The 27835-nt window shown below is 40.7% G+C and overlaps 1 protein-coding gene across 6 annotated transcripts in view; it reads right to left on the reverse strand.

Annotated features, from left to right (window-relative positions):
• Positions 1–9649: 9649 nt before the first annotated feature.
• Positions 9650–27835, reverse strand: part of LRRC8B (leucine rich repeat containing 8 VRAC subunit B) — a 48973-nt gene continuing 30787 nt past the window's right edge. For 2 of the 6 annotated variants that reach the window (XM_048861366.2, XM_048861363.2), the window contains 3 exons: positions 22515–22614; positions 18014–20175; positions 13780–17260 (listed from right to left, as the gene is read on the reverse strand). In XM_048861366.2, coding sequence (XP_048717323.1) covers positions 16988–17260; positions 18014–20149 — 2409 coding nt within the window. In that variant the 5' untranslated portion in view covers positions 20150–20175; positions 22515–22614 and the 3' untranslated portion in view covers positions 13780–16987. Of the gene's footprint in view, positions 11155–13779; positions 17261–18013; positions 20176–21106; positions 21239–22514; positions 22615–22704; positions 24285–24678; positions 25022–27835 lie in introns of those variants that run through there. The other 4 variants (XM_048861365.2, XM_048861364.2, XM_075131657.1 and 1 more) reach the window with 4 other exon arrangements.

Here is a 27835-nt window from a genome sequence, read left to right on the forward strand (position 1 = left end):
GGGTGCTGGAGACAGGAGCACTTCTTAAACTGTTTTCAGTTAAGCCTGCAGCTTTTGGGGGATATGGTTCAGACCTGGGCCTGTGTTTGTAGAAGGCTAGCATGTCTGGCTCAACAAGGCAGGGTACTGAAGTCCCAAGCTGCCAGGGAAAATGGGCTCAGAGGTAGTCCCAGCACATCAGATGGCAGTCCCAAGGGGGTTTCTGTGACCCAACCCATCACACTTATTTCTCCCCCTTTCAAAGTTCATTCAATTTCACATGTGGGATGGGCGGTTTGAGGGCAGCAGACATATATATTTTATTTATTTTGCCAAATTAAATGATTTGTAAAAGTCATCTTAAAGATATGTAACCCAATCATAGTTTGAAAATTCTCCTGATACCTATTTATTCCTTTCCTCCTACATTCTAGCTACAGCAGCTGCTTGTCTTGGAGACTTCAAGCTCTAAAAGATAAAGTTGTTGTACACTGGACCAAACCTGAGACAGTGGAAAGAATATTTTAAAAGGTATTTGAAGCCAAATTAGGAATGCCAGGCTGGTATACCTGAATTTGGGAAGTTTTAACTACTGTTGTGGGTTCTGATGATCCTTTGGCAGTTCATCAAAATGCTAATGAACTGCATGAAGTTCACTGTGTAACCACTGGAGTCAGGGGCTACCAATCCCTGTCAGCTGAGTGGCATATTTACTTTCAGAACCATGATCAAGTGACATCTCTGGGGCCTGGAAACACAGTTTCAGTTACTGCTAGTACTAGTGTTGGCTCTGCTGCAATTTCCAAATGCACCCACCAGCCCTATTGCAGTCTGGGGCATTCTCAGGTCAAGATCACGTGCAGCCAGCTGGCTCCCTGTGGACTTGGCAAAGTCCTTTTGTTGGGTATGAAATGTTATATTGTTCATAGTTTATTAAGTTGCATGTGTGTATCAGACCCAATAATCCAGTTTAAGGATATTGCAGCAATCCAAAAAGGAGTCTGAACTGTCAACTTGTGACTCCATTTTGGGACCCCTCTATGCACTGTCAACTTGGCCTGGATGTAACAGGATTAAACTGTTTTTTTCCCGCCACTGGGCAATCTCAAGGCCAAACCACCTCAGACTGTTTCCTGCTTTTCCTGGGATCATACCATGTTTTCCCACCACAAACTGTATAAAAGGACTGTAATCACAGACTGGTGGTGCAGTCCATCTTAGTGACAGGGCAAGTGCGGCTCGGGTCTTCGTGGCACCAGTGCACCAACGAAAAATATCATTCATTCCCGAGGTGAGAAAACAGAAGACGCATTCCACCTTAGATGCTCCTGTTTATGGGAACAACAACCACCAGAGGGTTCTTGGTCTGCTTCTTCCATCCCAATGGTCATCGAGGGACTCTCCAGTGCTCCTCCTCTGCGGGCTCCAGTTACCCCTGGAGTGGAGGTCCTGGACTTCGCTGCCACCACAAAAGTGCTGGGAATATAGTGAGATATAATTAGGGTTTTCATAGTTGGGGTTACATTTTCAAGTGCCAGGGTGGTTTCTGTATTTTGGGCCTGAGCTTTATGCTCATAGGGAGAGCTGCTGTGTTACTGGGTTTGCGTTGTTTGTAGAGTTATTGCTCGTTTTCATTTATCCCCTTCCCTCAGCTGTAGTTTCTCTCTCAATGCACTTACCTGTTGTTTGCCCCTTATTTCTGGTCAGTCTTTATTATTTGCACACCACATAGGGAAGACCATCTGCATCAGTCCACTGGTGACAGGAGAGGGCGGGTCTGCTCGTCGGAGAAAAAGGGGCGTGTTTATCTTCTGTTAACTCCAATTGTATAATGGGCGTAGGTATCTTGGCTCCCATTTGAGATAACACTTTGATCAGAATGGAGCGATCTCCAGCCTCTGCTCTCCTCGGCTCTAGTACTGTTGCAAGTACCCCGCCCCCACCCACCACGCACATTTAGAGCACTTGGAAACACCAGTTGCTAAATAAGCTTGTCTCAGCAGCCGTAACAATCTGAGTGCTACTGCCCCACCTCCAATGCAGAAACATCCTGGCCTGCAACGACTAGAACCAGGCCTGCATGTGTAACCCATGCAGCAAAGTGATGGTATTTTCCATTATAAACCCTGCCCGCCAGCGAAGTCTTCTAAATCACATCTCCGGCAATTACCTGCCCAAGTGCAATGGGAACCACTGCCCAGCAGATGAATCTCTCCACTATAAAGTGAGAGGATCTGAGCCAGAAATATACTGATGATAACGGGGGGTGGGGAGAATTAAAAATCCAGGGTGAATTTGCAGTGGGAGTCGCCCAGGGCTGTTTTTACATCACACCCAAGAAAACACCTTCCCAGATGAGTCACTCCCAGCGCACAGCGAAGAGACAAATTCCCAGGGCAGGAGGGAGAGACAAGGCAGCACAAATGAGCTCACGCCAGTCCCGCCCCATGATGGGGGCGGTGGCAGGAAGCCGGCAGGTGAGCGGGGATGGGCGCTGCCCCGGGGAAAGGGGATGTCTGTACTCCGGGCTGTGCTCTGCACTGACATCATGCCCTGCCTGGGTACAGATTCCCGCTGGAGGAGCCCAAGGACCAGCTGCGTGTGGAGACTGAACTAGCCCAGCCTCAAGCAATGGAGAATCCCAGAGTGGCGTGGGGAGGGCACCGTGGGGCAGTTTGCCTTGCAGTGCCCCTCCTGTGCCCGCCTGGCTGCGGCCAGGAGCTCAGGCCAGGATGTGAGGGGCTCCGCTCAGCGCTGTGTGATTTGTAACAAACTCCCCAGCACCGCTGCTGATCCCTTCTCCCAGCTCAAAGAGGACGTTTTCCTTAACAGCGATGACTCGCTTTCCATTGAATCACTCCTCTCCTTCTGGTTCTGATGGAGCGTGAAGTGAATGTAGATGTTGGTACCTCTCCACTGGGCTCCAGCCTCACTCAGGAGATCAGCCCTGCTCTGGGAGTAAGGCTTGTTGCAGCAGGTGAAAAATCCATTGAGAAAATCAGCATGCTCACTGACCTCACTTTAATATGATACTCTAGTTTCATTAAACCTGACTTTTATGAACCTAATTTGCTTTGCTCCTACTTACAAGGGGCATTTGCTTTTTACATTTCATCCTATTTGGGCAATGCAAATTAAGACTACATTTGATTTCAAATGTAACACTTCCGTTTCCACACACTTGCCCAGTCCTGCATTCTCTGAGCAGCTGGGGAAGTTTAAATTCAAATAGTGTTTTCATCTTTTATTTCATGAAAAAACATGTATCATGCTTTTAAAAATAAACCAAGAGCCCGGAATTTTTCATCCTAGATCATCTTAAAGTTGTCCTTTAAAACTCTGAGCTAGTGCCTGCAGAGGAAGCTGAAGAGCAAAACAAGTTTTACAAAAACAACAAGGAGTCCTGTGGCACCTTAAAGACAAACAGATTTATTTGGGCATAAGCTTTCGTGGGCAAAAACCTCACTTCTTCAGATGCATGGAGTAAAAGTTACAGATGCAGGCATTGTTATCAATAAGAACAGGAGTACTTGTGGCACTTTAGAGACTAACAAATTTATTTGAGCATAAGCTTTCGTGGGCTACAGCTCACTTCATCGGATGCATAGAATGGAACACATAGTAAGAAGATCTATAGATATAGATACACACACACACACACAGAACATGAAAAGGTGGAAGTAACATACCAACTGTAAGAGGCTAATTAATTAAGATGAACTATTATCAGCAGGAGGGAAAAAAAAACTTTTGTAGTGATAATCAAGATGACCCATTTATACAGTTGACAAGAAAGTGTGAGGATACTTAACATGGGGAAATAGATTCAAATATGTGTAATGACCCAGCTACTCCCAGTCTCTATTCAAGCCCAAGTTAATAGTATCTAGTTTGCATATTAAGTCAAGCTCAGCAGTTTCTCATTGGAGTCTGTTTTTGAAGCTTTTGTGTTGCAAAATTGCCACCTTTAAGTCTGTTACTGAGTGGCCAGAGAGGTTGAAGTGTTCTCCTACTGGTTTTTGAATGTTATGATTCCTGTCGTCAGATTTGTGTCCATTTAGTCTTTTGCGTATAGACTGTCCAGTTTGGCCAATGTACATAGCAGAGAGGCATTGCTGGCATGTGATGGCATATGTCACATTCGTAGATGTGCAGGTGAACAAGCCCCTAATGGCGTGGCTAATGTGATTAGGTCCTATGATGGTGTCACTTGAATAAATATGCAGACAGGGCTGGCATTGGGCTTTGTTGCAAGGATAGGTTCATGGGTTAGTGTTTTTGTTGTGTGGTTGCTGGAGAGTATTTGCTTCAGGATTGTGGACAGGACAATGGATTGTGTGATGTGTCCTGGATGGAAGCTGGAGGCATGTAGGTAAGTATAGCGGTCAGTAGGTTTCCAGTATAGGGTGGTTGTTTTGTGACCATCGCTTATTAGCGCAGTAGTGTCCAGGAAATGGACCACTTGTGTGGATTGGTCTAGGCTGAGGTTGATGGTGAGATGGAAACTACAATACCCACCTGCTGAAGTGAAAAAACAGATTGATAGAGCCAGAAGAGTACCCAGAAGTCACCTACTACAGGACAGGCCCAACAAGGAAAATAACAGAACACCACTGGCCATCACATACAGCCCCCAGCTAAAACCTCTCCAGCACATCATCAACGATCTACAACCTATCCTGGAAAACAATCCCTCCTTCTCCTTGGACCTTGGAAGGCAGGCCTGTCCTCGTGTAGAAACAGCCCCCCAACCTGAAGCAAATAGTCACTGGCAACTATGCACCACACCACAGAAACACTAACCCATGAACCAATCCCTGTAACAAACCTCGGTGCCTACTCTGTCCCCATATCTACTCTAGTGACACCATCAGAGGACCCAACCACATCAGCATTCACCTGCACATCTACTAATGTGATATCTGCCAGCAATGCCCCTCTGTCATGTACATTGGCCAAACCGGACAGTCTCTACGTAAAAGAACAAATGGACACAAATCGGACATCAGGAATATGGTAACATACAAAAGCCAGTAGGAGAACACTTTGCTGTTCCTGGACATTCTATAACACATTTAAAAGTAGCCATCCTTCAACAAAAAAAGACTTCAAAAACAGACTTCAAAGAGAAACTGCAGAACTAAAATTAATTTGCAAATTTAACACCATTAATTTGGGCTTGAATAGAGAGTGGGAGTGGCTGGCTCACTACAAAAGCAACTTTCCCTCTCCGGGAATTGACACCGTCTCATCAATTATTGGGAATGGACTACATCCACCCTGATTGAATTGGCCCTGTCAACACTGGTTCTCCACTTGTGAGGTGTTGGATCATATTAAAGAAGTTCTGTATTAAAATCACAAATGAGTTTGATTCCCCATAGCTTAAATTCCAGGGTATTACTAATTAAGAGGACTCTTGGTTTTTGGTACTGTTTCTCTCCCTCTATGTGTGAAACTTGCAAGCTGCTAATTGTGTTAGTACATTCTAAGACAGAGTCTGTTCTCAAAGCAATTCACACAGAGAGAGACTCAAAGCAATACTCTAAAAACAGAAACAGCACCCAGAGACTCCCCGCCCTTTTGTTGTGTTAACAATTGTGATTAAAATAGAGATAGAGGATGTATGTGGATGGATGCTTGGTGTGGATAATAACTGAATGATCAGGGAGGTGCCAGCCTAAGAATCCAGTGTCCGTCGGCTGAAGAAGGCATCAAGTGGAAATAACCAGAGGACCCCCCGGAGGGCAGACTGGAATCCACCCAACAGCCTCAAGAACGGGAGAACCAAAGAACAAGATAACATCTTGGAGCCGTCAGGAATGTGCTATCTGCTGATTGATTCAGCAACAGCATGATGAAGCAATTCCCATAGACTGGCATAGGAAGAAATTCCTATAAAAATAGACTCTAAAAAGTGAGAACTTTGGGGTCTGATTCTGCAAACCAACTTCCAGGAGCATCAGATGAGCATCTGACAAGGCCCTGCTCCCTCCTCATGTCCAGGCCACCTGGCCAGTGACTTGGCATGAGCAACTCTAAGGCTGGTAACTATAACAACCTTGCAGAACCTGTGTGTGTGAATGAATGTGTGAATAAATATGAGATTGAATGGAATGTTATAACTATAACTAACTGCTTACTATGATTCTTTCTGTATTCACAGTAAATGTGGTATTTTGCCTTTTTCCCTTTAATAAGATCCTGCTGGTTTTTATTTTATTGGTATAACAGAGGTAACTCCCTTCTCTTCATGTGTCAGTATGATGTCTGTAATTTTCACTCCATGCATCTGAAGAAGTGGGTTTTTTATCCATGAAAGCTTATGCCCAAATACATCTGTTACTCCTTTAGGTGCCACGGGACTCCTTGTTTTTGTGGATACAGACCAACACGGCTACCCCCTGATACTTGAAAATCATGTTTTAGTTCATGTCCTCAGTAAAGCCTAGGGAATTGTGGATTTTTTAAAAATAGATGTTTAGAAGCCACATCTACATGAAGTTTCAGGCATAACCAATTGGACAGTAGTTAGACAGCTTTTAGGGACACAAGAGCAGGTTACGTGTACACAGAATTAAATATAAGAGGGCAATTTCAAAATAAAACCCAATGGGAAAGGAAGTATCAAAAACCAAAGGCCATGATCCTGACTGGATGTAGGTCTACATCACCTCACTAAGAACATTTTAAACTTATTCGGAGTAGATTTTTTCTTTCTTCATCAGTCATTTTATTCCGGTATTGCTAGATCTTGATATTATCTGGGCTAATTCATTAACCACTTAATCACATTGGTAAGTAGATACTTACACCTGTTTGATTTCTGTACTTATGTGAGAAACTATTTTACTCATCTCGATCAGCAATCTGGTAGAGTGTATTGATGGTCATATTATGTGTAAGGGCATGTCACAATAGGCAAAAGACAGACTGGCCTCTGTGTGTGTGTTAAATTACTAACTACATGCGATTGAACTGCAATACCATGCTTCCCTGAAAATAGAGTGTGGTGCAGGTCTGCAGGGATTTGATACATACACAAATCTGATTTTTAGAATATAAAATTGCATAATTTAATTAGGGTTTGCCTTGATTTGTCTTCTCTATCCCCTTCCCACTGTCCCACAGAATTATATAACTCCTAAAACAAATCCTAAAAAACTATAGTCTTAATCCTTTGGAGATAAACTTATATTTGCACCCTTCTAAATGTTCAATTCCTGGCAAACTGGAAAATGCCCAAGTTTCAAGGGATCACTATTCAACATATAGGCAACCCTTCCAAGAGGATTAGTTTTTACTGGTGGCGTTTGTTAGCTTCATTCCTTCACATGGTAGATGGGCTGGCCCCAAAATGTCATCTGAAGGATAGGCCTGAGGTGAGCATAGTGAATAAAGTTGTTAGCACCTGCTCTGAATTTGGATTCAGATTCCTGTTGGCATAGCTATGTCAGTTGGGGTGTGAAGAGGTATCATCCCTGACGGACAGAGCTGTGCTGACAGAAGTCCCTCCTCTCAGGCAGAACAAGCTGGATGATTGGATTGTAATTTTCAGATATAGCTAATTAAAAACCTTAATTTTTTTTTAATTAAATGAATAATAAAATTACATAATCTCTAACTGGGTGGTCCAGGAACCTTGCTGCAGAATTGGAACCTAGTTTGTCATAGAATATATAAGGCCTTGCCTGTACTCACACTGGATTATATATGAATCTATTGGAATTAAACTCAACAATCCATTGACAATCCAATGGTATTTTTCTATCCAGAAAATGGGCAGCTGTAGCTAAAAGACAGGAGAAAGCATTTAGAAATCTGTCTCTCAAGAACGTCATAAAGTGCATAATGAACCAATGCTGGAGAAAGAATGAATTCTGTTGATCAGGGCTATCTAGGCCAGCTGTTTCCTGATTTTAACAAGAGCTGCATACACTTGGCATAAAATAGATTTAATTCAAATCCAATTTTTTTTTTCTGATCTTAACCTTGCTGTTTGTTTTCTTGCCAGTTTTTTAAAATAGCAAATAATTTTGTTTCCATTTCCTCTTCATGCATAGGTTATAATTTATATCTGCAGAACAGAAAAACCACCACCTTTACAACAACCTTCATTTATTAAAACATCTTTGGGAAACAAAGGGTTATTCATTACAGGGTGAGGTGCAAGTACCCATAACTCGTCTTGGTTTCAGTGGGAAGCCAGGGCTTTCACACAAGCTTGCCGAAGTGGATTCAGTGCACCCATCACGTTAGTAAATGAGAATTTCCTATAGCAAATAAGGATTGCCTGGGAGAATGAAGTTGTCATAAATATAAAGGGAAGGGTAAACACCTTTAAATCCCTCCTGGCCAGAGAAAAAACCCTTTCACCTGTAAAGGGTTAAGAAGCTAGGATAACCTCACTGGCACCTGACCAAAATGACCCATGAGGAGACAAGATACTTTCAAAGCGGGGGGGGGAGAAGAGAGAAACAAAGGGTTCTCTCTGTCTGCGTGATGCTTTTGCCAGGAACAGAAAAGGGATGGAGTCTTATAACTTAGTAAGTAATCTAGCTAGATATGTGTTAGATTCTGTTTTGTTTAAATGGCTGATAAAATGAGCTGTGCTGAATGGAATGTATATTCCTGTTTTTGTGTCTTTTTGTAACTTAAGGTTTTGCCTAGAGGGATTCTCTATGTTTTGAATCTGATTACCCTGTAAGGTATTTACCATCCTGATTTTACAGAGGTGATTCTTTTACTTTTTTTCTTCAATTAAAATTCTTCTTCTAAGAACCTGATTGTTTTTTCATTGTTCTTAAGATCCAAGCGTTTGGCTCTGTGTTCACCTATGCAAATTGGTGAGAATTTTTATCAAGCCTTCCCTAGGAAAGGGGGTGTAGGGTTGGGGAGGATTTTTGGGGGGAAAGACGTTTCCAAGCAGGCTCTTTCCCGGTTATATATATTTGTTAGATGCTTGGTGGTGGCAGTAATAAAGTCCAAGGGCAAAAGGTAAAATAGCTTGTACCTTGGGGAAGTTTTAACCTAAACTGGTAAAAATAAGCTTAGGGGGTTTTTCATGCAGGTCCCCACATCTGTATCTTAGAGTTCAGAGTGGGGAAGGAACCTTGACACAGGTGTTCACCCTCTTTCCCACTGTCTGGATGAGATTAGGGCATGGATGAGCGCAAGGTGAATGAGACTCAATGTAGATTAAAATTAAGGGGATTGTGGGAGGCTGGGGGAAGCTGCTGGAATATTTGACAGACCTATCAGCCTCTTGACCTGGTTCCCAGATCTGGTTAGATTTCCAGCTGCTTTTAAAAGATCTGATAGCAAGGATAATGAAGACTGCCTTTCCAGTAGCCCCTGACTGCAATGCACAACCTGCTCTGGAAGTGAAGCCAGAGCAGCTCAGTTGAGAGGATTGTCTTGCTGTTAACACAGAGCCCCAGTGCTCCATTAAGCACACTATCTAGGAGTTTCCAGTTGGAGTTTCAGGTGGTGACACTGACTTTTAGAGCCCTAATGGCCTGGCATTTTCCTACCTGAGATCACACATCTCTTCCCATGTGACTGTCACAGCCACATTGGGCAGACCCTCCAGCTGTTGCTCCCTTGGAATAAGAAGGAACTGTCAGCAGAGTTGTCTGCCTTGCATTCATCACCTGGCCACTGCTGCCATTAGTCCAACACCGCCAGAATGTGTTTTGGACGGCCCTTTGAAAAGGCTGAGATGGCAAGAGATGCGTGTGTTGCTTTGTTAAAGATCAGAGAAATGGAATAATTTTGATTCACTAATGTGTGGTTGCTGATGGGCTGCTGGATGGTGTGGTGGATTGGTGGCTGGTTTTGTGCAAGGATTTGATTGGACAGTTTGGGACAGGAGGGGAAGTTTTTATTTTTAAACAAACACAGCATTAACAGGAAAATGAATCACAGTATAAAATCTTATTTTCTATAGCCAATTCAGAAATAAGTGCTGCTAGGTCTTCTTCCTTGTGGGCAAAAAGATTATCTGTGGCTGGCTGTTCTTTCCCACAGCAGCCAGTTACGTAGCATACATTTTAAATCTGTGAGATAAGGTAACAGTTCCATATTTTCTTGTGACAGTGATGCCTTGATTTTACTTTGTAAATCACCATATACATTTGACCTTATATAAAATTTTTCCATAACATCAATTCCAGCATTTAAAAACTACTTTTACATTCCTGATGAGTAGGTTCTAGGTAACATTCACACATACACCTCAAACTCAAAACCAACCCAGACCTACAGGATGCAGAAAGTAATTTTATTTAGACAAAGGGCTCAAGTTATTTGATCTGCACAATGATTTTCTTTCATGCAATTTCTCTACTGAACAAGTCCGATCATTTTAAAAATAAGAAATCAATACACATGGCTGGTTCCTGGCAGCTGGGCCATACGTGGCTGGCTATGGGCATGACTCTTCACTGCACTTAACTCAGGCTGTTACCTGGCTTTTAGCCCAATTCTCCCCTCCCACCTGGGTTTATATGAGCTTTGAATTTCATTACTAGTGAGTTGGCACTGGATCAGCCTTCCTGTTCATTTCACTTTTATGAACATTTGCATACTTTATGTAATGGCAGCTGAGCTGCCCATATTAATTTTTTAAGAGTAGTTAGTTTTTACACTACACATTGGTGAGAGACTGACTGGAAAACAACAAAGAGGTAGGACATTGCATCCAAATCTTTGAATAAAGTCTCAAACTCTTAAAAGCGATAAAAGCACTAGCAGATAGCTAAATGGATATGCATACTACAACACTACACAGCATCACACTCCCCTTACACAACACAAGGATGTGGGCACATACATCTCTTATTTCCATTGTTTGCATGGCCCCAGCCCCTGTTATCATAGGCCACTTTCTGGTTTCCTGTACTGGGCCTGTAAACCAGCACCATCTTGAGCCCACTCGCGGTGAAAGCTCTCACCCTTATCCTCACAGATGTTGTGTAGTGGGCAGCGTGCCCCGATAAGATGAATGGTGTTGAGCACAGTGTCATCTAAATGACTTTGCAGGCCTCACCATCTTGTTTTGCTGGTCAAATGTACGTTTCACTGCCATCTGCAGCTGCTCAGTGTGTAGTTAACCCTTCTTCTGCCAGGTGCTCTTCCATCAGGGTATGGACACGCTCTCAGTGCATCCTCTTGCTGCTCAGGAATGAACACACAGCAATCAAGTAGTATCCTTTACAATTGTCATTCATGTGCATTGTGTGGCGGGCAGACTATGGGCACAATTGTGCCATGGGAGTCCCAGCATGTTTTGGGAGCCCCATTCACTCAAAGCCATCTATTATTTTAGGTATATTAGCTATGTCCACCATCTGTGACTAAATCACAGCAAACTGCCTCCAACTTCCATCCCCAAAGCACCACTAGTTGGTTTGTCAACAGGAAACTAGTTAGCCACTGATCTGTAACAGGCTGGGGCAGCCAGCTTCCAGATGGCAATAGCAACCTGCATCTGTGTCCTGGCAATGGAGCATCAGGCAAGTTCCTCACACAGCTTCAAGAAGGTGGTCTTCCTCAGTCATCGCAGGTGTACGTGATCACGTGGTGCTACTCCTCTGTACTTTTCACAGCTATTGCAATTTGCCTCAAGGTTCTAGAACTTTACTGATTTAAACAATCGAGCTGTTTCATACACTCAGGGCTCACACCCTTCTGCCACACAAGCCTCTCTCCCAAGCTCCTGACATCTAGTTCTCCAAAATCTATTGACTGGTTGTAGAAAAACTCACATTTTTGAGGTTAAGAGCTGGTCTACATAGGGAAATTTACTGGCCTTTATACCACTCTACCTATCCAGGTTTAAATTCCCCATGTGGACACTTATTCCAGAATAAACGTGTGCATGCAGATAAGCCCTAAATGAGACAGACAAGTCTTCACAGAGCCTGGAACCATAGCTCTAACATGTGGACTACCCCATTTATCTTAGTGAAGCATTAACTCAGTGATGATAATTTAGATGTCAACCTTGCTAACCATTCCAGTCCTCATACAACAGAGGAAGGGAAGGATCACAGATCTGCACAATTTACCACAAGGTCTCATTCTGGTGCCCCAAGAATATAGCATTTGGGAGATACCACTTATTTTTTCCCTCTCCAAATCATGGAACCAAGCCCAAGAAGCCCAGGAGAGTCCAAAGACCACTCAGGATCATATTTTGAATGTATGTACAATTTTCTGTGAGCAGTGTCTCATTTTGGTCACCTGCCTAGGAAGAACTTATTGTGGGGGCAGGAAGTGGAAGAGTACCATCACCTTTTCCCCCCTCCCACTGTGACCCCTGCCTGCACTCCATGCTTATATAAAATCAGAAGCTCCCAGAAGTGGATCTGGAAAGGTTTGGGGATTTGGCCTTTCTGTAGCAAGACAGTGACTATGAAGAGGATAAAAGCTAAGTAGCTTCCATCACCGAGAAGTGTTTCCTTTACAGCACACTGTACGAGAACTGCCTAGACAGTACACTCCTGCTGAAGCTCCTGATATTGCCACAGCTATTGCCTTCACAATTTCTTTGCAAGAGGAATATTTCAAAATCATTACCTGCCAATACATGCTCAGTTTAGCTCCAGCCCTATAAACTGAAACTTTGCATTAAACATGGCATCCTGCAAAAGCTAAGTCCCACTAAAACACACAATAGGGTGAGCATTCTATCTTAGCAACCCGTTAATAAAGATTACCATACAATTAATAACATGAGCAATATATACCAGTTTCTCTCAAGTGTGGCCACCATTGCTGCATGCAGCCACCAGGGGCTTTTCTTACAGTTCAGCCTCCTGGGCTTTGACTGTGGGGAGTGGGGAGGGGAACAGGGCCCCCCCCCCGGTGCTCTTGGATGCACCTCCTTGGTGTTGGTTGCTGGGGCTGACAGCAGGGGTTGGGCCCTGCCTCCCTCTGGAGCACAATACTGGAGGAGCAGGCAGCTGGTGAGTTCACTAGGGGCTCTGGATTTGGGCTCCAGCCCTGGATTCCGACTGTGCAGCAGGGGGCCCCAGGTTCTTGCCACGTGGCTTTGGGCTCTGTCCCCCAGCCAGGGGCTTCAGAACCTAGCCCCCGCTGCCTCCCCTGGCCACCCACCCACACCATTGCCCCCGCCAACCTCCTCATCCAGGGCTTAATTTGTCCCCAGGATTGCTGGAGCTAAGTCCACTGTGAAAAGTGATGATACTTGTATGTTAAGATCACGTTTCACAACAGATTTACATGCTAGCAATAAATAAATTACAAATGATTTGGACATGTATATGTCCATATTTATTTGTTTTTCTTAAAGCTAATTACCGTAAGTATTTTAGGAAAAAGCGTGAGAGCGACCATCAGCAACAGCTGGTGGCCGCACTCTGAGGCCACCAAATAATTTGTCTTGAGAACCCCCTATAGACCATCATTAAGCAGTGGGTTAAATGTACTAAAGTTTATCTGCTCAACACAGGGGACTCAAAACAGCAGAGAGCCAGTCAGAAGTGATCTTTGCTCAGTGTCTCAAGGTTCCACTGTGTAATGCTGCACTCCATTACCAAAAAGTGTTCAGAACTTGTTTATACTGCATCTTAAATTCAAATTAAAGGCAGCTGAAGCAGTTCAAGAAGCAGGGTTTCTTTGGTGCGTTTTCTGATCCAAACGCAGAGGGACTATAAATAATTAAAATAACTGATTTGCCTTAACAGAAGAGATCAAAGTTCTAATGACTAAATGTCAAAGATGGGGAGAAATGCTGCTGACATGTATGTAGGTAAGGAAATAAAGTGCATAGAATTGTAATGCAAAAAATTTAATAGTTTTTCAGCCAAAGAAATGTCCAAAATATACAGGGTCACAATTAATACAAAATACATAAATAACAGAACAGTATTGAAACAAATTGAGAAGCCTTTTTTTGCTGAACGGGACTGGTTTATACAAATAGGGCAGATGTCACCACAGCTTGTTGTATGGTAGTTATGAATTTGGATTAATATACTGATTCCCTGATGATCTCTTCATTCTGAACAAATGTTCAATGTTAAACTGATGTTTAAATGATGACTGAAATAGACATCATGAAATTCAGTTACGGTTGCCTCCATCCTCAATTCTTAAATGTTAGGGAGGGGAGTGCGTGGATACAGAAAGGAAAACAAAAAAAGGCACACTGTGGCATGAGTTGAGGCCAGAGATGCCAGCCTTTAAACTTCCTGGCCTTTGTCAGGGTGTAACATGACATTTATATTATATTACTTTAAGATGTAGGCTTTGAGTTCATTTTTCTTTTTTAAAGGGAAAGAACATTAGACACATCCACTACAGCTGTAGGTTTTTGGCTTTTTTTTTTTTTTTTTTTAAAAAGACTCCATCCATGAAACAGTGTTTGTGGGTCTAATCCCCTAGTTCTTAGACAGTTTCCCCAGCTTCTTTTGGAGTTATATACATTTTAAGAAGGGAGGATCAGCCTCTATTTTCCTATTAGTCTAGTTCACTTCGGAAGGACATAACTCTGGATGAAATAAATGCATACTAAGTAGATCAAAGCCATAGTTAAGCCGTGTCAGTGTGCTAATCATGAAAAAGGACTTACACAACTAAAAAGCTGTAAAAATTTTGTTTTAAATGTCTGGTGCAAACAGTTATGTTTAACCTTAGGCTCTTTTAAATATCAATACTGCTTTTCAACAAAGGAAGGAAATAAAGCTTAAGACTAACTTTTACCAAAAACAAAATCCACTTTTGTAATAATAATTATTTTTAAAGTACTTTGTAGGCCAAAATCTTGTGCATCAAATTCCAGCACAAAGTGATTTTAAAATTGTCCTGACACATGGCATTTATACCGTAATTATTAACTCAACTCTATCGATAATGGCACAAGTTGTTCTGCTCTGATGTAGTTGTATTCCAAGACTAGCTCTGTTTGTGAACTATGCAAGTACCTTTGGACCGATCATGAGACATGAAAATTATATCTTGAACTCTGACTTGAAAAACTAGAAATGGAAGTTACAAAGAGATACTATTCCAGAATACTGCTTAACATTTAGATGTCATTGATCAGTTGATACAAAAAATTTTCAGTACAGCACCTACTAAAAACAAAAGATTGAAAAGCTATGCAAAAATTCATGAAGTTCCATATGTTTGGTTCCCTGAGAAAAATGATTTAGAAAGTTCTTTGGAATGCAATTTGTATGATGAATACATATTAACCTGTTAGACAGCTAAAGAGATCATCTCCTATTTTTATGTAGGGGATCAGAATTTAAGTATACGATTTTTTTAAAAATAAATTAAAAGGTAAACCTTAACTCCAAGACAATGCCATTGTGAATGAGAGCAAAGAGTGACCAAAAATAAACTAGATATATTAACTCATCCTCTAATGATTTAATGACAAACCAGGGATTACAATTATTCAACATCAAGAATCTTAAGAAGGCAACGTTTCTAGTGTTTTTGTTAGCTGTAGTTGTATCTGGTTAAACATACATTAGCCTGCATTTTACATTTGAATTTTAACACATTAGAATAGTGTTCCCTGAACGCATGCTAACAGGTTGTGTGTGTGTGTATATACACACACATACCATAACAGGAAAAATCCAAAGTTCTTAGCCGAGATGATAAATTCCAGAAGAGCAGACTTAGAAGTAGATAATGAAACAAAGTGTACAGGAAAATAATATATAAAAACTGCAACCACTTAATTTCCTTCCAGTTTGGAGTATATTAAATAAAGGAAAGGGTAGTAAAAGCTTCCCTTCAGCTCACACCGTGTAGACACATACCACTTAGCAGAAGAGAGAAAGCTTATGGTGTTTTTACAAGCACTTCTGAACCGCATGCCCCCCTCCCCCCCTTTTTTTTTTAAAAAAAGAAGGTTGTACCTTTCCCTCTCTATCCATTAATCTTCTATGAAAATTTTTCACCAGTACATTAACACCACAATGGGCGGGGGAAAGTGGGAGGGAACACTGAGGGAGTCAATAATTGGAAGGTTAAGTGGCAAGTGGGAGTACACACCACACTAACACCTGGGATCCCCACAACCCATCAAATAATTCATGGCTACACTGTGTTCCATTTTCCATTACAATCAGTGAAGGTAGATGCCATGGAATTATCATTTAGGTTGTCTCAGTTAAGTACATGTGAACAAAGCAAGTACCTTTGTTACATGAACAGTACCTACTTGAATACTTAGGGTATTTCAGATTAATTTTAAAAATTAGACAAGCTATATTTGAATCCCACCTACTAGGCAAACAAGATAATTAGCTCAATCTTTCTACTTTAAACACACAATATTGAAGTGGGGTTGTGGAGGGTGTGTAGAATACTTGTCCAACTGTTTTAATAAAAATCGTTAAGTGGCACCTTCCAAAGTTACAAGTTTAACGTTCAACACTTGTCACATGAAAACATGAAAATGGTAAAAGTACATTGTAAAATGATTTTCAGAATGCACGATGAACCAGTTAATTGTGCTATTTTAAATAGGACTATCTTAACTTAACACATGCTACTCCAAGTCAGTGGTGAGTATATGTCTGAAAAAACAAACCTAGGTAATCCTTGCTCCCAATAAGACATCAGATTAAGCCATTTAAAATTGTTTTTAGAAGAAATAAAATTTTCCATGAAAAAAAATGAGACACACTCTACAGCCAAGCAACCCACTCTTCCATCCCAACACTCATGACCATAAACATTTACTACTGAAAGCACATCAGCCAGTGAACCCAATCACTTACATATCAAGTTATTCACAAATGTGTCTGTCTGCTAAGTCTACACTTTTGTTTGCTTGTTTTAAGACAAATGCAATTTTTTCCTTTTCTTATAAAGATGACTCAGGGCAACACGGGTAGATTTAGCCCTGAATTGCAAATGATTTGTTACCTCTCTTCCTTCTTTCCACCTACACCTATCTTTACACAGATAGTAAGTCAAAGGCCTAAAGGATTTGTTGCTGTACACAGTCTCCTCTCATTTAGCATTTATCCAAGCATGTCTGCAAGCTCTCTCTCACACAAGGTGGAAGCGTTTTTAACAACCTTTCTTCTACAATTAGACAACTCCGTTTCAGAGACTGACATTCTTCTAGTTCAGCAGGAAGCGATTCAAGGTAGTTCCCAATCAGCTCTAGCTGAACAAGGTTCAACAGTTGACCGACACGAGGAGACAAACTCGTCAGGCTGTTATGTCCCAGAAGTAAACATTGCAGCTTTTTGCACTGAAATAATCCATCTGGCAGTATCTCAATCTACGAAGAGGACGGAGGACATGCCAATTAAAGCTTGTTAACCTATACAGAAACTGCGTATTTTTCATTACCCAATGCACTTTTTACCCACAAAATGCTTTTAAATGAACAAAAGTAAATAAAGTAAATAAAGGACAATTTTGTATGCTATAAGTGATACAGTCAGGAGAAAGTCTACTTTCAATATTTAGATGAAAACAGTGCTGTGTGTATCTCTGGTTATGAATGTGACTAGGTGAGAAGTTTAATTCTTCACAGAACATCAAGGAAATCTAAAAATCAAATTGTTTTTCCTACTTATGCTCCTTCTTAAGAATTATGCTTAATAAATGACATTCCTTTGGCACCTCCTAAGAACCCCACAATCCTTTTGGCAAGGCAGGCAGAACTGCATCCATGCAGTACAGCGAGTACTCAGAGGCCTGGTCTGCTCTACAAATACTTTAATAATATTTTAATACAGCTGTGAACAATCAAGTTAGATAAAACACTGTTGAACCCAACTGAACAGTCATTATAGACTAGGCCAACTTACACAGAACATCTGTGTCAACTACCTGATTATTTAGACCCTGCATTTACCAGTTTTAAAAAAAATAAAATAAAAAAAATCACTTCCCCTCTCAGTTAACTGGGTTTACAATGCCATAAAGCTGGTGAGCTCTAGCAGGCCACAGAGTCTTCAAGAAGAAACAGGGTAGACCAAAAAATCAGAATTTATAAAGCTTAAAGTAATGTAAAAGTTCTACTTACATGGTTTTTTGTCAGAGCGAAGTACTGCAGATTTGTCAAATAACTGATTTCTTCCGGAATAGAAGTTAGTTTGTTATAGCTAAGATCCAAATAATGTAGCTTTTTACAAAGAAATAGCTGCAGTGGAACATTTTTAATGTTATTGTAATTTAAGTACAGTTGTTCCAGGTTTGATAATGCACCGATCTGCACAGGGACATATGAAATGGTGTTGTGCCACAATTTTAAGCAAGATAGGTTCTTGAGATGTTGAAAGCTCATTATTTCTTCCACTGTTCTGAGATTATTCTCTTTTAAGTCTATTTCAGACAAATTGTTTAGGGTAAAAATAGAATGTGGAATGCGCTCTAAATCACAGGAGATCAACTCCAAGGTTCTCAGGTTTACCAACTTTTTCAAGTTATTTAGTACTACCAGTTTATTTCCCTCATTATTGATAGACAAGTTTTGCAGTGAAGGCAATAGGTCTGTAACCACCTGAGGTATACGGGAAAGGCTGTTCTTTAAGTAAATTGTTCTCAGATTCTTTAGATCCTGAAAGCCTTCATTGTATATAGAGCTGTGGTAATCTAGCACAAAACATCCTGTTAAACATAATTCCTTGAGGTTTTTTAGATGAAAGACCCAAAGTGGAATCCTTCCAATTTCACTGGATTTTAGACGCAGTGTTTTCAGATTTTCTTCTAGAAAGTTTAGTGCTGGGTAATCCACAGTTAATGATGAATGATAAATATTCATTTCTTTGAGATTGACTAACTGAGTCACTGTTGAAGGAAGCTTGGCTTCAGGAATGAGTTCCAAGCTTAGAACTTCTATTTCAGTCAGTTCAAAGACATTGTCTGGAAGACCAGTTAGCATGAAAAGATGAAGTTCCATCTTGTCCTGGGAATTTCGTATTAATTTACTTTTCAGTTTTTCCACTGACCACTGATTGTTAAGATTTATCTGTTTCAGTCGGTTTTCACTCAAATCAGATAGAAATATTGAGAATCGTTGTGAATAAAGTGGATCATACTGATCTGCTAAGTGCAGAATAAATGCAAAGTCATTCTTTACATCAGGGATATCACTGTAATTGCTTTTCTCTCTTAACTTCTCAAAAGAATATTGCTTAAGTGAACTTCTCAACATCCACCACAAACTGTACGTGCAGGTCAGGCCATAGAAGGTCACTAAAACAACATAAAATGAAGCTAATACTTTAAAAATTTCTGCAAGTGTATAAACACATTGGTACCTTTTGTAACCTGTAAAGGCTTGAACATCAATTACACAATCAATTTCAAGTGTAATAAAAGTTAAATAATAGGAGACATAAATCATTATTATTATAAATACAATGACTTTGATTATAATCTGTTTCATGTACACTCTATATATGACATCCTTCTCTTCAACATGTACTCTGAATCTTTTCACTTTTTCAAATATAGCTTTAGCTTGTTCCCCTTCTTTTTTGTCTAGAACACTCGAAGAGTTCTCTCTTCCAGTTGTTTCTAAACCAGGCTGTGCATACGGCAGAGACTGCCTGCTTGCCTCTGTATCCGTTGAACTCCCAGGTGATGAAAGCAATATTTTGGATTTGGATAGTGGCAGACTCTTCACAGACTGCTCAGCAACGGTTTCTGAGAGGGCTCGTGTTGTCCATGGAGAATCAAAACACTTGTGAAGAATGGCTACAAAGTGCTCAAGCCTTGAACTTGTGCTAGGATAGTAGAGCCAAAAGTTACTGCAAGCTGCAAAAATGAAAGTATGCAGAAGCACTAGATATGGGAAAAATTTGGCAAACCAATGAAGCTGTCTTTCGTAACACACTGCGTCAATGTAGGAATACTGCTGCCGATGAAGATCATTCTGGATTCTCAAAGGGAGAATTATTTGTGTGGCAGAGCTAGAGGACACGTTAAGGTTCGTTTTAACCAAATCCCAAGGCACTGCACAATGACTGTCAAATTCTACCTTACAAGGAAGACAACACAACACTCTAGTTTGAGTGAGCTGGAGAGCCCCGGCCAGTACAGCGACTAGCAGCATAATCATGGTGAGGTAATACCAGAAGACATCCCACCATGGTTTTAATATGTGGTAGGATGACTGAGCGTCTGCTAAATATCTGAGTTCAGTTAGTGTAATCATGACTTTCACCTGTAGGACAGCAGCAACTAGAGAAGAGAAAGAGAAAGATCCTTAGAACAAGTGCTCAAATCTATTTACTTAATATAATTGAACTATGCAATGCAGTTATTTTAAGTTCTGATTATTAGGCAGTTTACTCCTTTATAAAAAAGCATAACAACACTGATCTAGTGGACTGAGCTTTGGACTATGGCCCAGCAATTCCCAAATTGTAATCCTAGTACTTGCATAAAATTGAATAATGAATTGGTGGAAGTCATTTAGGGCCTGATTTAGCCCCCAAAGTCAAAGGGAAAACTACCTAAAGTAGGTGTGTTCTGAGTAGTTCCACTGATTCTTCCAATAGAACTTTACCAGTGAGACTAAAAACAAGAGTAGTCCCACTGAATTCAAAGTTAAGCATTGATTGGGTGCTTTGTTCAGTCATGGTCTTGTGATCTCAGTGCCACAGTTTTTCCATCTGTGAAATGGGGCTAAAACTTATGTGGCTCACAAAAGGTATTGGAAGTATTTAAAGAAATATATGTAACATTCTGTAAAAACTAAGTAAATGATTAGGAAAGGCTTCAATGCTGACAATCCGACCTCAAGTCAGAGCACATTTCTCTTTTAATAAAAAGAGATGAACTCATTGACGAGACCAAGTTTTGGTCCATTTCAGATAAAGTAAACATGTCTTACAATATGAACATTTAAAGAAGAGGAGTTCAAACAGCATTATATGCGTCAGAGATGAGACAGACCCTTTGGTCATTCCATTTTCTACTGCTCTGAGACAGGAACAGCTACAAAAATGTGGAACTCAGCTAGGGAAATTGTTACTAGAAAACACAAATAGCAGTTCACTTATTGTTTAGCATTTAAAGTTATACAATACTAAACATTACATTGCTCCTTTTGGAAAAGGCACTGGAATCACAGCATAAAGAGTTAAGACTGCTCTTGGCCATTACTTACTCCTATGGGAATTCCATATCACTGCGTATGTGCAGAATTCATGTCCCCCCACCCCGCAGATTTTTTTTCTCCGCAGAATATAGATTTTGCTGGGGAGGCGCTGCAGTTACACCTTTCACCCTCCAAGGGCTGCTGTGGTGCCAGAAGAGAAGACAGCCAGTCATCGGAGCCAGGTGAGGATGCATGGGACAGACAGAGCAGGTCACAGACTGGGGTTCAGAACGACTAGTGGAGTGGACAGACTGGGGCATGGGCTCAGGAGCTAGAGGGTGACGGCATTGAGCCAGGGACTGAATGGGAGGGGGCTACATGGGGACGGGGGCAGATGTGCCTGACTGAATGGGAGAGGCTAGGGGTCTGCATGGGGGAGGCACCCCAACAATCCTCCCTCTCCGACCCCCTGCAAAAAAAATTATGTTTCATACTTCTCCCACCCACATCCAATAACCCTCCAAGTTCACTCCTAGGCTTCTTCCCAGCAATTACTTCCCTTGCCCTCAGCTCCTCTGTTACCCATGCCCTGACTCTGCCAAGTCTTCACACTGTTTCTGAGGGGTGCGGGAAATATGTTTCTGTATTGTAGTTTAAATGAATTATTATTACTCAAAATCCATATTAATATGTCTAGTAAGGAATCTGTCAAAAATATTTCCTAATTTTTTTGTCTGTATTGTTACAGACAAACTTGCTGACAGGCATTTTGAAATAAATTACCAAAATAATTGAAACTGGCGTGATTACACTGTGTTATTTTGACAAATAAAATATGCAGAATTTTGCAAAATTTTAAAACATTGTGCACAGAACTTTTAAATTTTTTGGTGTAGAATTCCCCCAGGAGTAATTATCCTAGCCAGATTACTATAGCCAATTAGTACAGAATAAGGAGATCATGTCAATCTTGATGAGATATCAGCAGTACCACCTGACATAGACTTGCTGATATTAGACAGAATTGTTTAACTGAGGAAAACAGAACACCCCAAATAGACTAGAAATGCAGTACAACTTTGATGGCTGACATCCTATAATTCACATAGCCGCCACCCCCCCCATAACCCTTCTGTCTTTCCCCAGCAAAAATTTAGAAGCAGAGTTCTACAGAGAAGTGTATGCTTACCAACACTTGGTTTTATAAGATATGCTACAGAATAGAAAACTAGCATGGTATGGTATTATAATTAAGCACAACTGAAGAGAAATACAGATCATGACACATTGTGTTTGCATTTTTTGCTTATTCCTAATTCACAAAATTCAATAGTCAGGGTAAGTGGCCCAATCAGTGTGTATTAGCAAGGCTCTATTGTATTTTACATGTTAATGACAGTAAATAGTTGAGTTTATTTTAATTCAGCACATGCAAATCAATATTTATTTATGTACTATACTTAATGTTCATACTTACTTTACTAGTTAAACAGAATAAGATACACAACCATCTTCAATCAGGAGGTCTACACCTTTTAAAATTCCTTGGACATGCCATCTTTGCATTTATCTTCATTCTGCATGGGAAAACACTGGGAGTACAGTTGAAGTAGTTGAGACTATTTTGAATAGAGAGCAAGTAGGTCAGCCTTAATCAGAATTCTTACCCCACTGCTGATGTGACCTGTTTAAAGTGTATGCTTTATAAGCACGTTCTCTAATTCAGCATGTTCTCCATTTTTCAGCTGCAACAACAATATACTCAGAAACAATCTGAAGGTCAAGTTTTCTGCACCATGCCAAACCCATACGAAAGACAAACAAAAAGGAAACCACATAAAAGAACTTATCCCTAATATTGGGTGGCAATGCTATAGTTTCCTGCTAATGGCTATGTGGGAGGAATCTGCATGATTTCGAAGAAAAGAAAGATATAATTTAGTCCATTTCAATATTTTTTCAACATTGACATACAAAGAGGTAATAGTTTCCATTACAAGAGTACAAATTCTACTATCTGGGACAAGCTAATAAAATATTGCCAAATAACATTAATATCCATACTCTGGATGCTATTAATCCAAAGTTACAAGATGCTAGAGCTGGGCAAACTGATTAGAAAGTATACTTTTGTCTGGTAATCTTTGGGGTGCCTCAACTCCAAAGAGTTTAAAAGGCAAGCAGCCACAGGACTAAACCGAACTGTTTCCCTGGTCCTTCAAGATTTAAGGGAGATGGAATGGATGGAAAAAACCTCTCACTTTGCTGAAGCCAATTTTTATGAAATGAGGAGACAGTGGGCTGTTTCTAGGAACCTCTTAATGAAAAGCAATTGAAGGAGGGCTCAGATAGCTATTGTCTACCCCTAAAGACAAATCAAATATCAGAGAATCAAAATGCTAGATGTTAGAATACAGATAGTCAGGCCTGCCTGTAAAGGCCTATACTTAAGAACTTGGGTGTATTTTTATCATTTAGTTAGTTACAGGAGTATAAAAACAAAGAATCAAAATCACAGTCCGCCTGTGTATGGGCCTTCTCTCACGAGGCTAGTCTGAAGCCTTGTTCTTAATCTAAGGCCTTTGGCTAAGCAGCAGGGACAGCCATAAGCTGGGAACTCTAGGGTCATATCCCCACATTTCAAACTATTCACATTGAAATAAGGTGGTATTGGGCTGTTAGGAAGACCATCCTGTCCTGATAGTGCCCATCACCACCAGATAAAGAAACAGATCTTAAGATGGTTAAAGAAAACTTAGTTTGATAGCATCCTGTCTGGCAAGAAATCACTCATTAATGGTTGTGAAACCCTCATTTCTGTATTGTTTTATCTTTATGGCCCCCACTTTTCTATTGTTAATCTGTCTGGTTCTCTAATTGTTTCCGTCTATTGTATAATTAATTCTGATAGGTGTAAGTTAATTAGGCTAGTGGGATATAATTGGTTAGAGAATTATGTTACAATATATTAGGATTGGTTAGTTAAATTTCAGTAAAATGATTGGTTAAGGTATAGCTGAAAATATTACTATATAAACTGGGTCAAACAGGAAGTAGAGGGAAGGGAAATTGGAATCATGTTTGCTAAGGGGGAAAAAATGGGAACAGGGACACAGGCAAGGCTCTGCAGCGTCAGAGCTGGGAAGGGGGACATGGGATAAACGCTCTACGGCGTCGGAGCTGGGAAGAAATGGAGTACTTGTGGCACCATAGAGACTAAAATTTATTTGAGCATAAGTTTTTGTGAGCTACAGCAAGTGAGCTATAGCTCACAAAAACTTATGCTCAAATAAATTGGTTAGTCTCTAAGGTGCCACAAGTACTCCTTTTCTTTTTGCGGATACAGACTAACACGGCTGCTACTCTTGAGAGCTGGGAAGGGGGACACGGGGTAAATGCTCTGCGGCATCAGAGCTGGGAACATAACACTGGGGAACAGACTATCGGCATATAGAGCTAAGCTCGACTGGTGTGAAGGGCTGAGGGATATGCTTGCTTGGAAAGTAACCCCAATAAACATTGCATTGTCTGCACTTCTGGTCTTCTGCTTTCTGTTTATGTGACAAGAACCAGGGGAGAGGGTGAAGGGAAAGCCTTCTAACACTAGAACTCCACCAGATTTGAACATCTAGACAAACAACCTTTTTGCCCCTCCCGGGTATATGCTTGCAGAGATCCACTCTTAAACAAGTTGAAAGAATCAGGCATTGCTAACTTCAAAGGTCCATTGCAAAATGAATCCTGGTACTTTCTAAATACAAATTTTCTGTTGGTATAGCCCCCTCTCTTGCTTCTTAAAACAAAACACTTAAGTTCAAGACCATGAAAAATGGTACTGCAAATATCCAAATTAAGGCCTTGATCCTGCAAATGACTTCAGGTGGACCTAGCCCCACTGAAGCCAGTGAGCCTCTGTGCAGGGGTCCACCTGCACTGAGTCTGCTGCAGAAAGAGGGCTGTCGAACGGCTGCATTCAATTCCAACCTAGAATAAAAAGGCAATTGTAACTTTCCTGTAAGTTTAAGTAATACAAAGGCTTAAATCCCAATTAGCAAAAAGTGTTTAATCACATAATTAAGCGTGCAATGCATAGTAATGGAGACAACATGAGAAACTCATAGGACTGGTCAGAAGTTTCTGTTGGAATGATTTTCTGATTTTTTTTTTTTTAAGTCCAATTTTTTAGTAGGAAAATTGTTCTTCTGAGGTTCCTGATGGAAAATTTCAGCTTCCCAGCTGCCCCGGGGAAGGCTTTGTCAATTCTACTTTCTGCCTGCAGGTAAAAAGTGAAATTGACAAAAACCTTCCAGGAGGGCTTCTGAGTCTTCTGACTCTCTGCCTGCCTACCTCCCTCCCAGACTCCAAGCTCCAGGGCCAGACAGCTCTGCCCCTTATGTCTCCCCCCAACTCTGAGGCTGGAGAAGCCTCTCCACCTCCTGCCAGCTTTGGAACTGGAGAGGCTGAGCACCCCACCTCTTGGGCTTCAAGAGCTGCAGGGGGGGAGAAACGACACAGAAAACAAGGACTCTGAAAAGAACCTTTCAGCCTAGCGGCCAGAGATGCAGTTAAAAGAAAAGGAGTACTTGTGGCACCTTAGAGACTAACAAATTTATTTGAGCATAAGCTTTCGTGAGCTACAGCTCACTTCATCAGATGCATTCAGATGAAGTGAGCTGTAGCTCATGAAAGCTTATGCTCAAATAAATTGGTTAGTCTAAGGTGCCACAAGTACTCCTTTTCTTTTTGCGAATACAGACTAACACGGCTGCTACTCTGAAATCTTTTCAGTTAGACATTCTGCGTCCTACACTGCTGAAGTTTATCTGAACAAAGTTTGTTTTTTGTTTAACAGTGAAGTAAAACTGCAATTCACTCTTTGTCCCATTTGAAGTTGAAGAGCTTTTCCTCCTTCCAGACAGAGAAGTCTCACTGTCTAGTAGATTACTTGTGTATTTTAAATGGAGGGGCTGCTTTCATATGGATTTTAAATTACAGTAGTTTTAAATACAGTACCTGCTTGCGTTGGCCACTTCCAATCCCTTATTTACAACCCATTTAAGAATATCCAGCTCTTGCCAATAGGTCCCTATGGCTTTGATTCCATAAAGCATTCCTATTCAGAAAGGCTGTGTATGTGTTTTCCTGAACTGGGGCCTATGAGAGGACTTGCTAGAATTATAATATAGACACAGTTCTCTGTGCTTTATTCAGTTTATATGCAGCTTGTTTACTGCTTGCCTGCAGTTGCTAAAGCCTAATTCATGGCTATCCTGGCTGGGTACCCACAGTCCCCGTCCTAAAATCAGTCTGTATGTTACTACTACCTGCCACACTTTAATAAGCCTTTGAAACTAATGAGGGTCGGCAACAGAAAGCTCTGAGTAAAATTAAAATGGTTTTAAAACAAAGCACAAAAAATTGCCTTTGAATAGACTGCACATTAAAAAGATGTTTATTTACCCCTGCCTCACTGGACTCTCTTCAAATAGAAGAGAGACACTCCTTGTACAAGGCAAAGGGTTTTGCCGAGCAAATAAACCAATAAATTAGATACTAATGGTGTTTAGCAACTGTAATTGTGTCTCAATTCACTTATTCCATTTCCTCCTTTGGCCAGAAATGGACTGCTTTTTACCATTTATTACAGGCTAAGAACAATCCAGATCTACTGTGGAGGTAAAACAAAAAATGGGATGGATACTAAAATTTGGAATATAACTTGGGCATACAGAATAATTGCAAAGAGCACATGATATAGTTGTTATACCCAATTATGGCAGGCCCCTGACTGACAAATCAGCTAAAAGTCTCATTATATTTACAAAATATTCCTTAAAAAAAATCCATACCATACTCTTAAGAGGTGTTTCCAGTCAGTTAATCTGCTACGAGTGGGTCATAAGTACCATGTTAGACCTTATCCTTTACACTTAAAGTGTGTCTATTCTGGCAGAATATATACTTCTAACCCTTGTGCATTGTTGCTCAAGCTTATTCTTCTTCTGTAATGAATCACACTTCCATATTGTTCATCATTTATCTTTTTATCCCATCCATTTTAAAAGATAGTATGGTCCAGAAAAAAATTCTTAATTTAACACTGTCAAAATACACAGCGTACAATATTTCAGTGTTACATGAATATACCTACAGGATACCTACAGGCAGTGCTTAATTTGTTATGAAAGCAGTGCCGGGGCTCAAGCAAGTTTTTTTACTTCATAATAGATGTGGTAAGCCCAGTGGTGCCAGGGCAACGAATTTGCCAAGTTTAGAGACATAAATTAAGTACTGCCTACAGGGGACTATGCTATAAAGATTTAAAGACAGCAAGAAGTGTAAAGTTGCTGTCACATCCTGCACAACTGTACCCCACTTCCTTAGACAGAGAGAGAGAAACCAGTTCAGAAACTGAGACAGAAAATTCAAGCAAGTCTACATTAAATACCATACTGATGCTGCTGTAATTTCTTTCAAAGATTTCTTCTTGTAGCTATAAAGACCTACTTTAGTCACCAGTGAAATACTACAGGTATGCCTATGTATTTTACTGGGCCTCTCATTCTCAGGCCTTATCTACATTATGAACTTGAACTATTACTGACAAGTAATTAGCAACAATTACAGCTGAACTGAACTGATGAGGTGCCTGATTTAACTGCAAATGCAGGGAAACTTCATCTAGCCTTCTTTCAGATGGAAAGTTACACTATTTCACAGCGTAAGCAAGGACGCCACAGAATACAGCAGCCCATAAAACTCAATGTAAAATAAAGCAATACAGCGATTATCCTTCAT

The sequence above is a fragment of the Caretta caretta genome, chromosome 8 (assembly GCF_965140235.1).
Source record: "Caretta caretta isolate rCarCar2 chromosome 8, rCarCar1.hap1, whole genome shotgun sequence".
Classification (NCBI taxonomy): Eukaryota; Metazoa; Chordata; order Testudines; family Cheloniidae; genus Caretta; species Caretta caretta.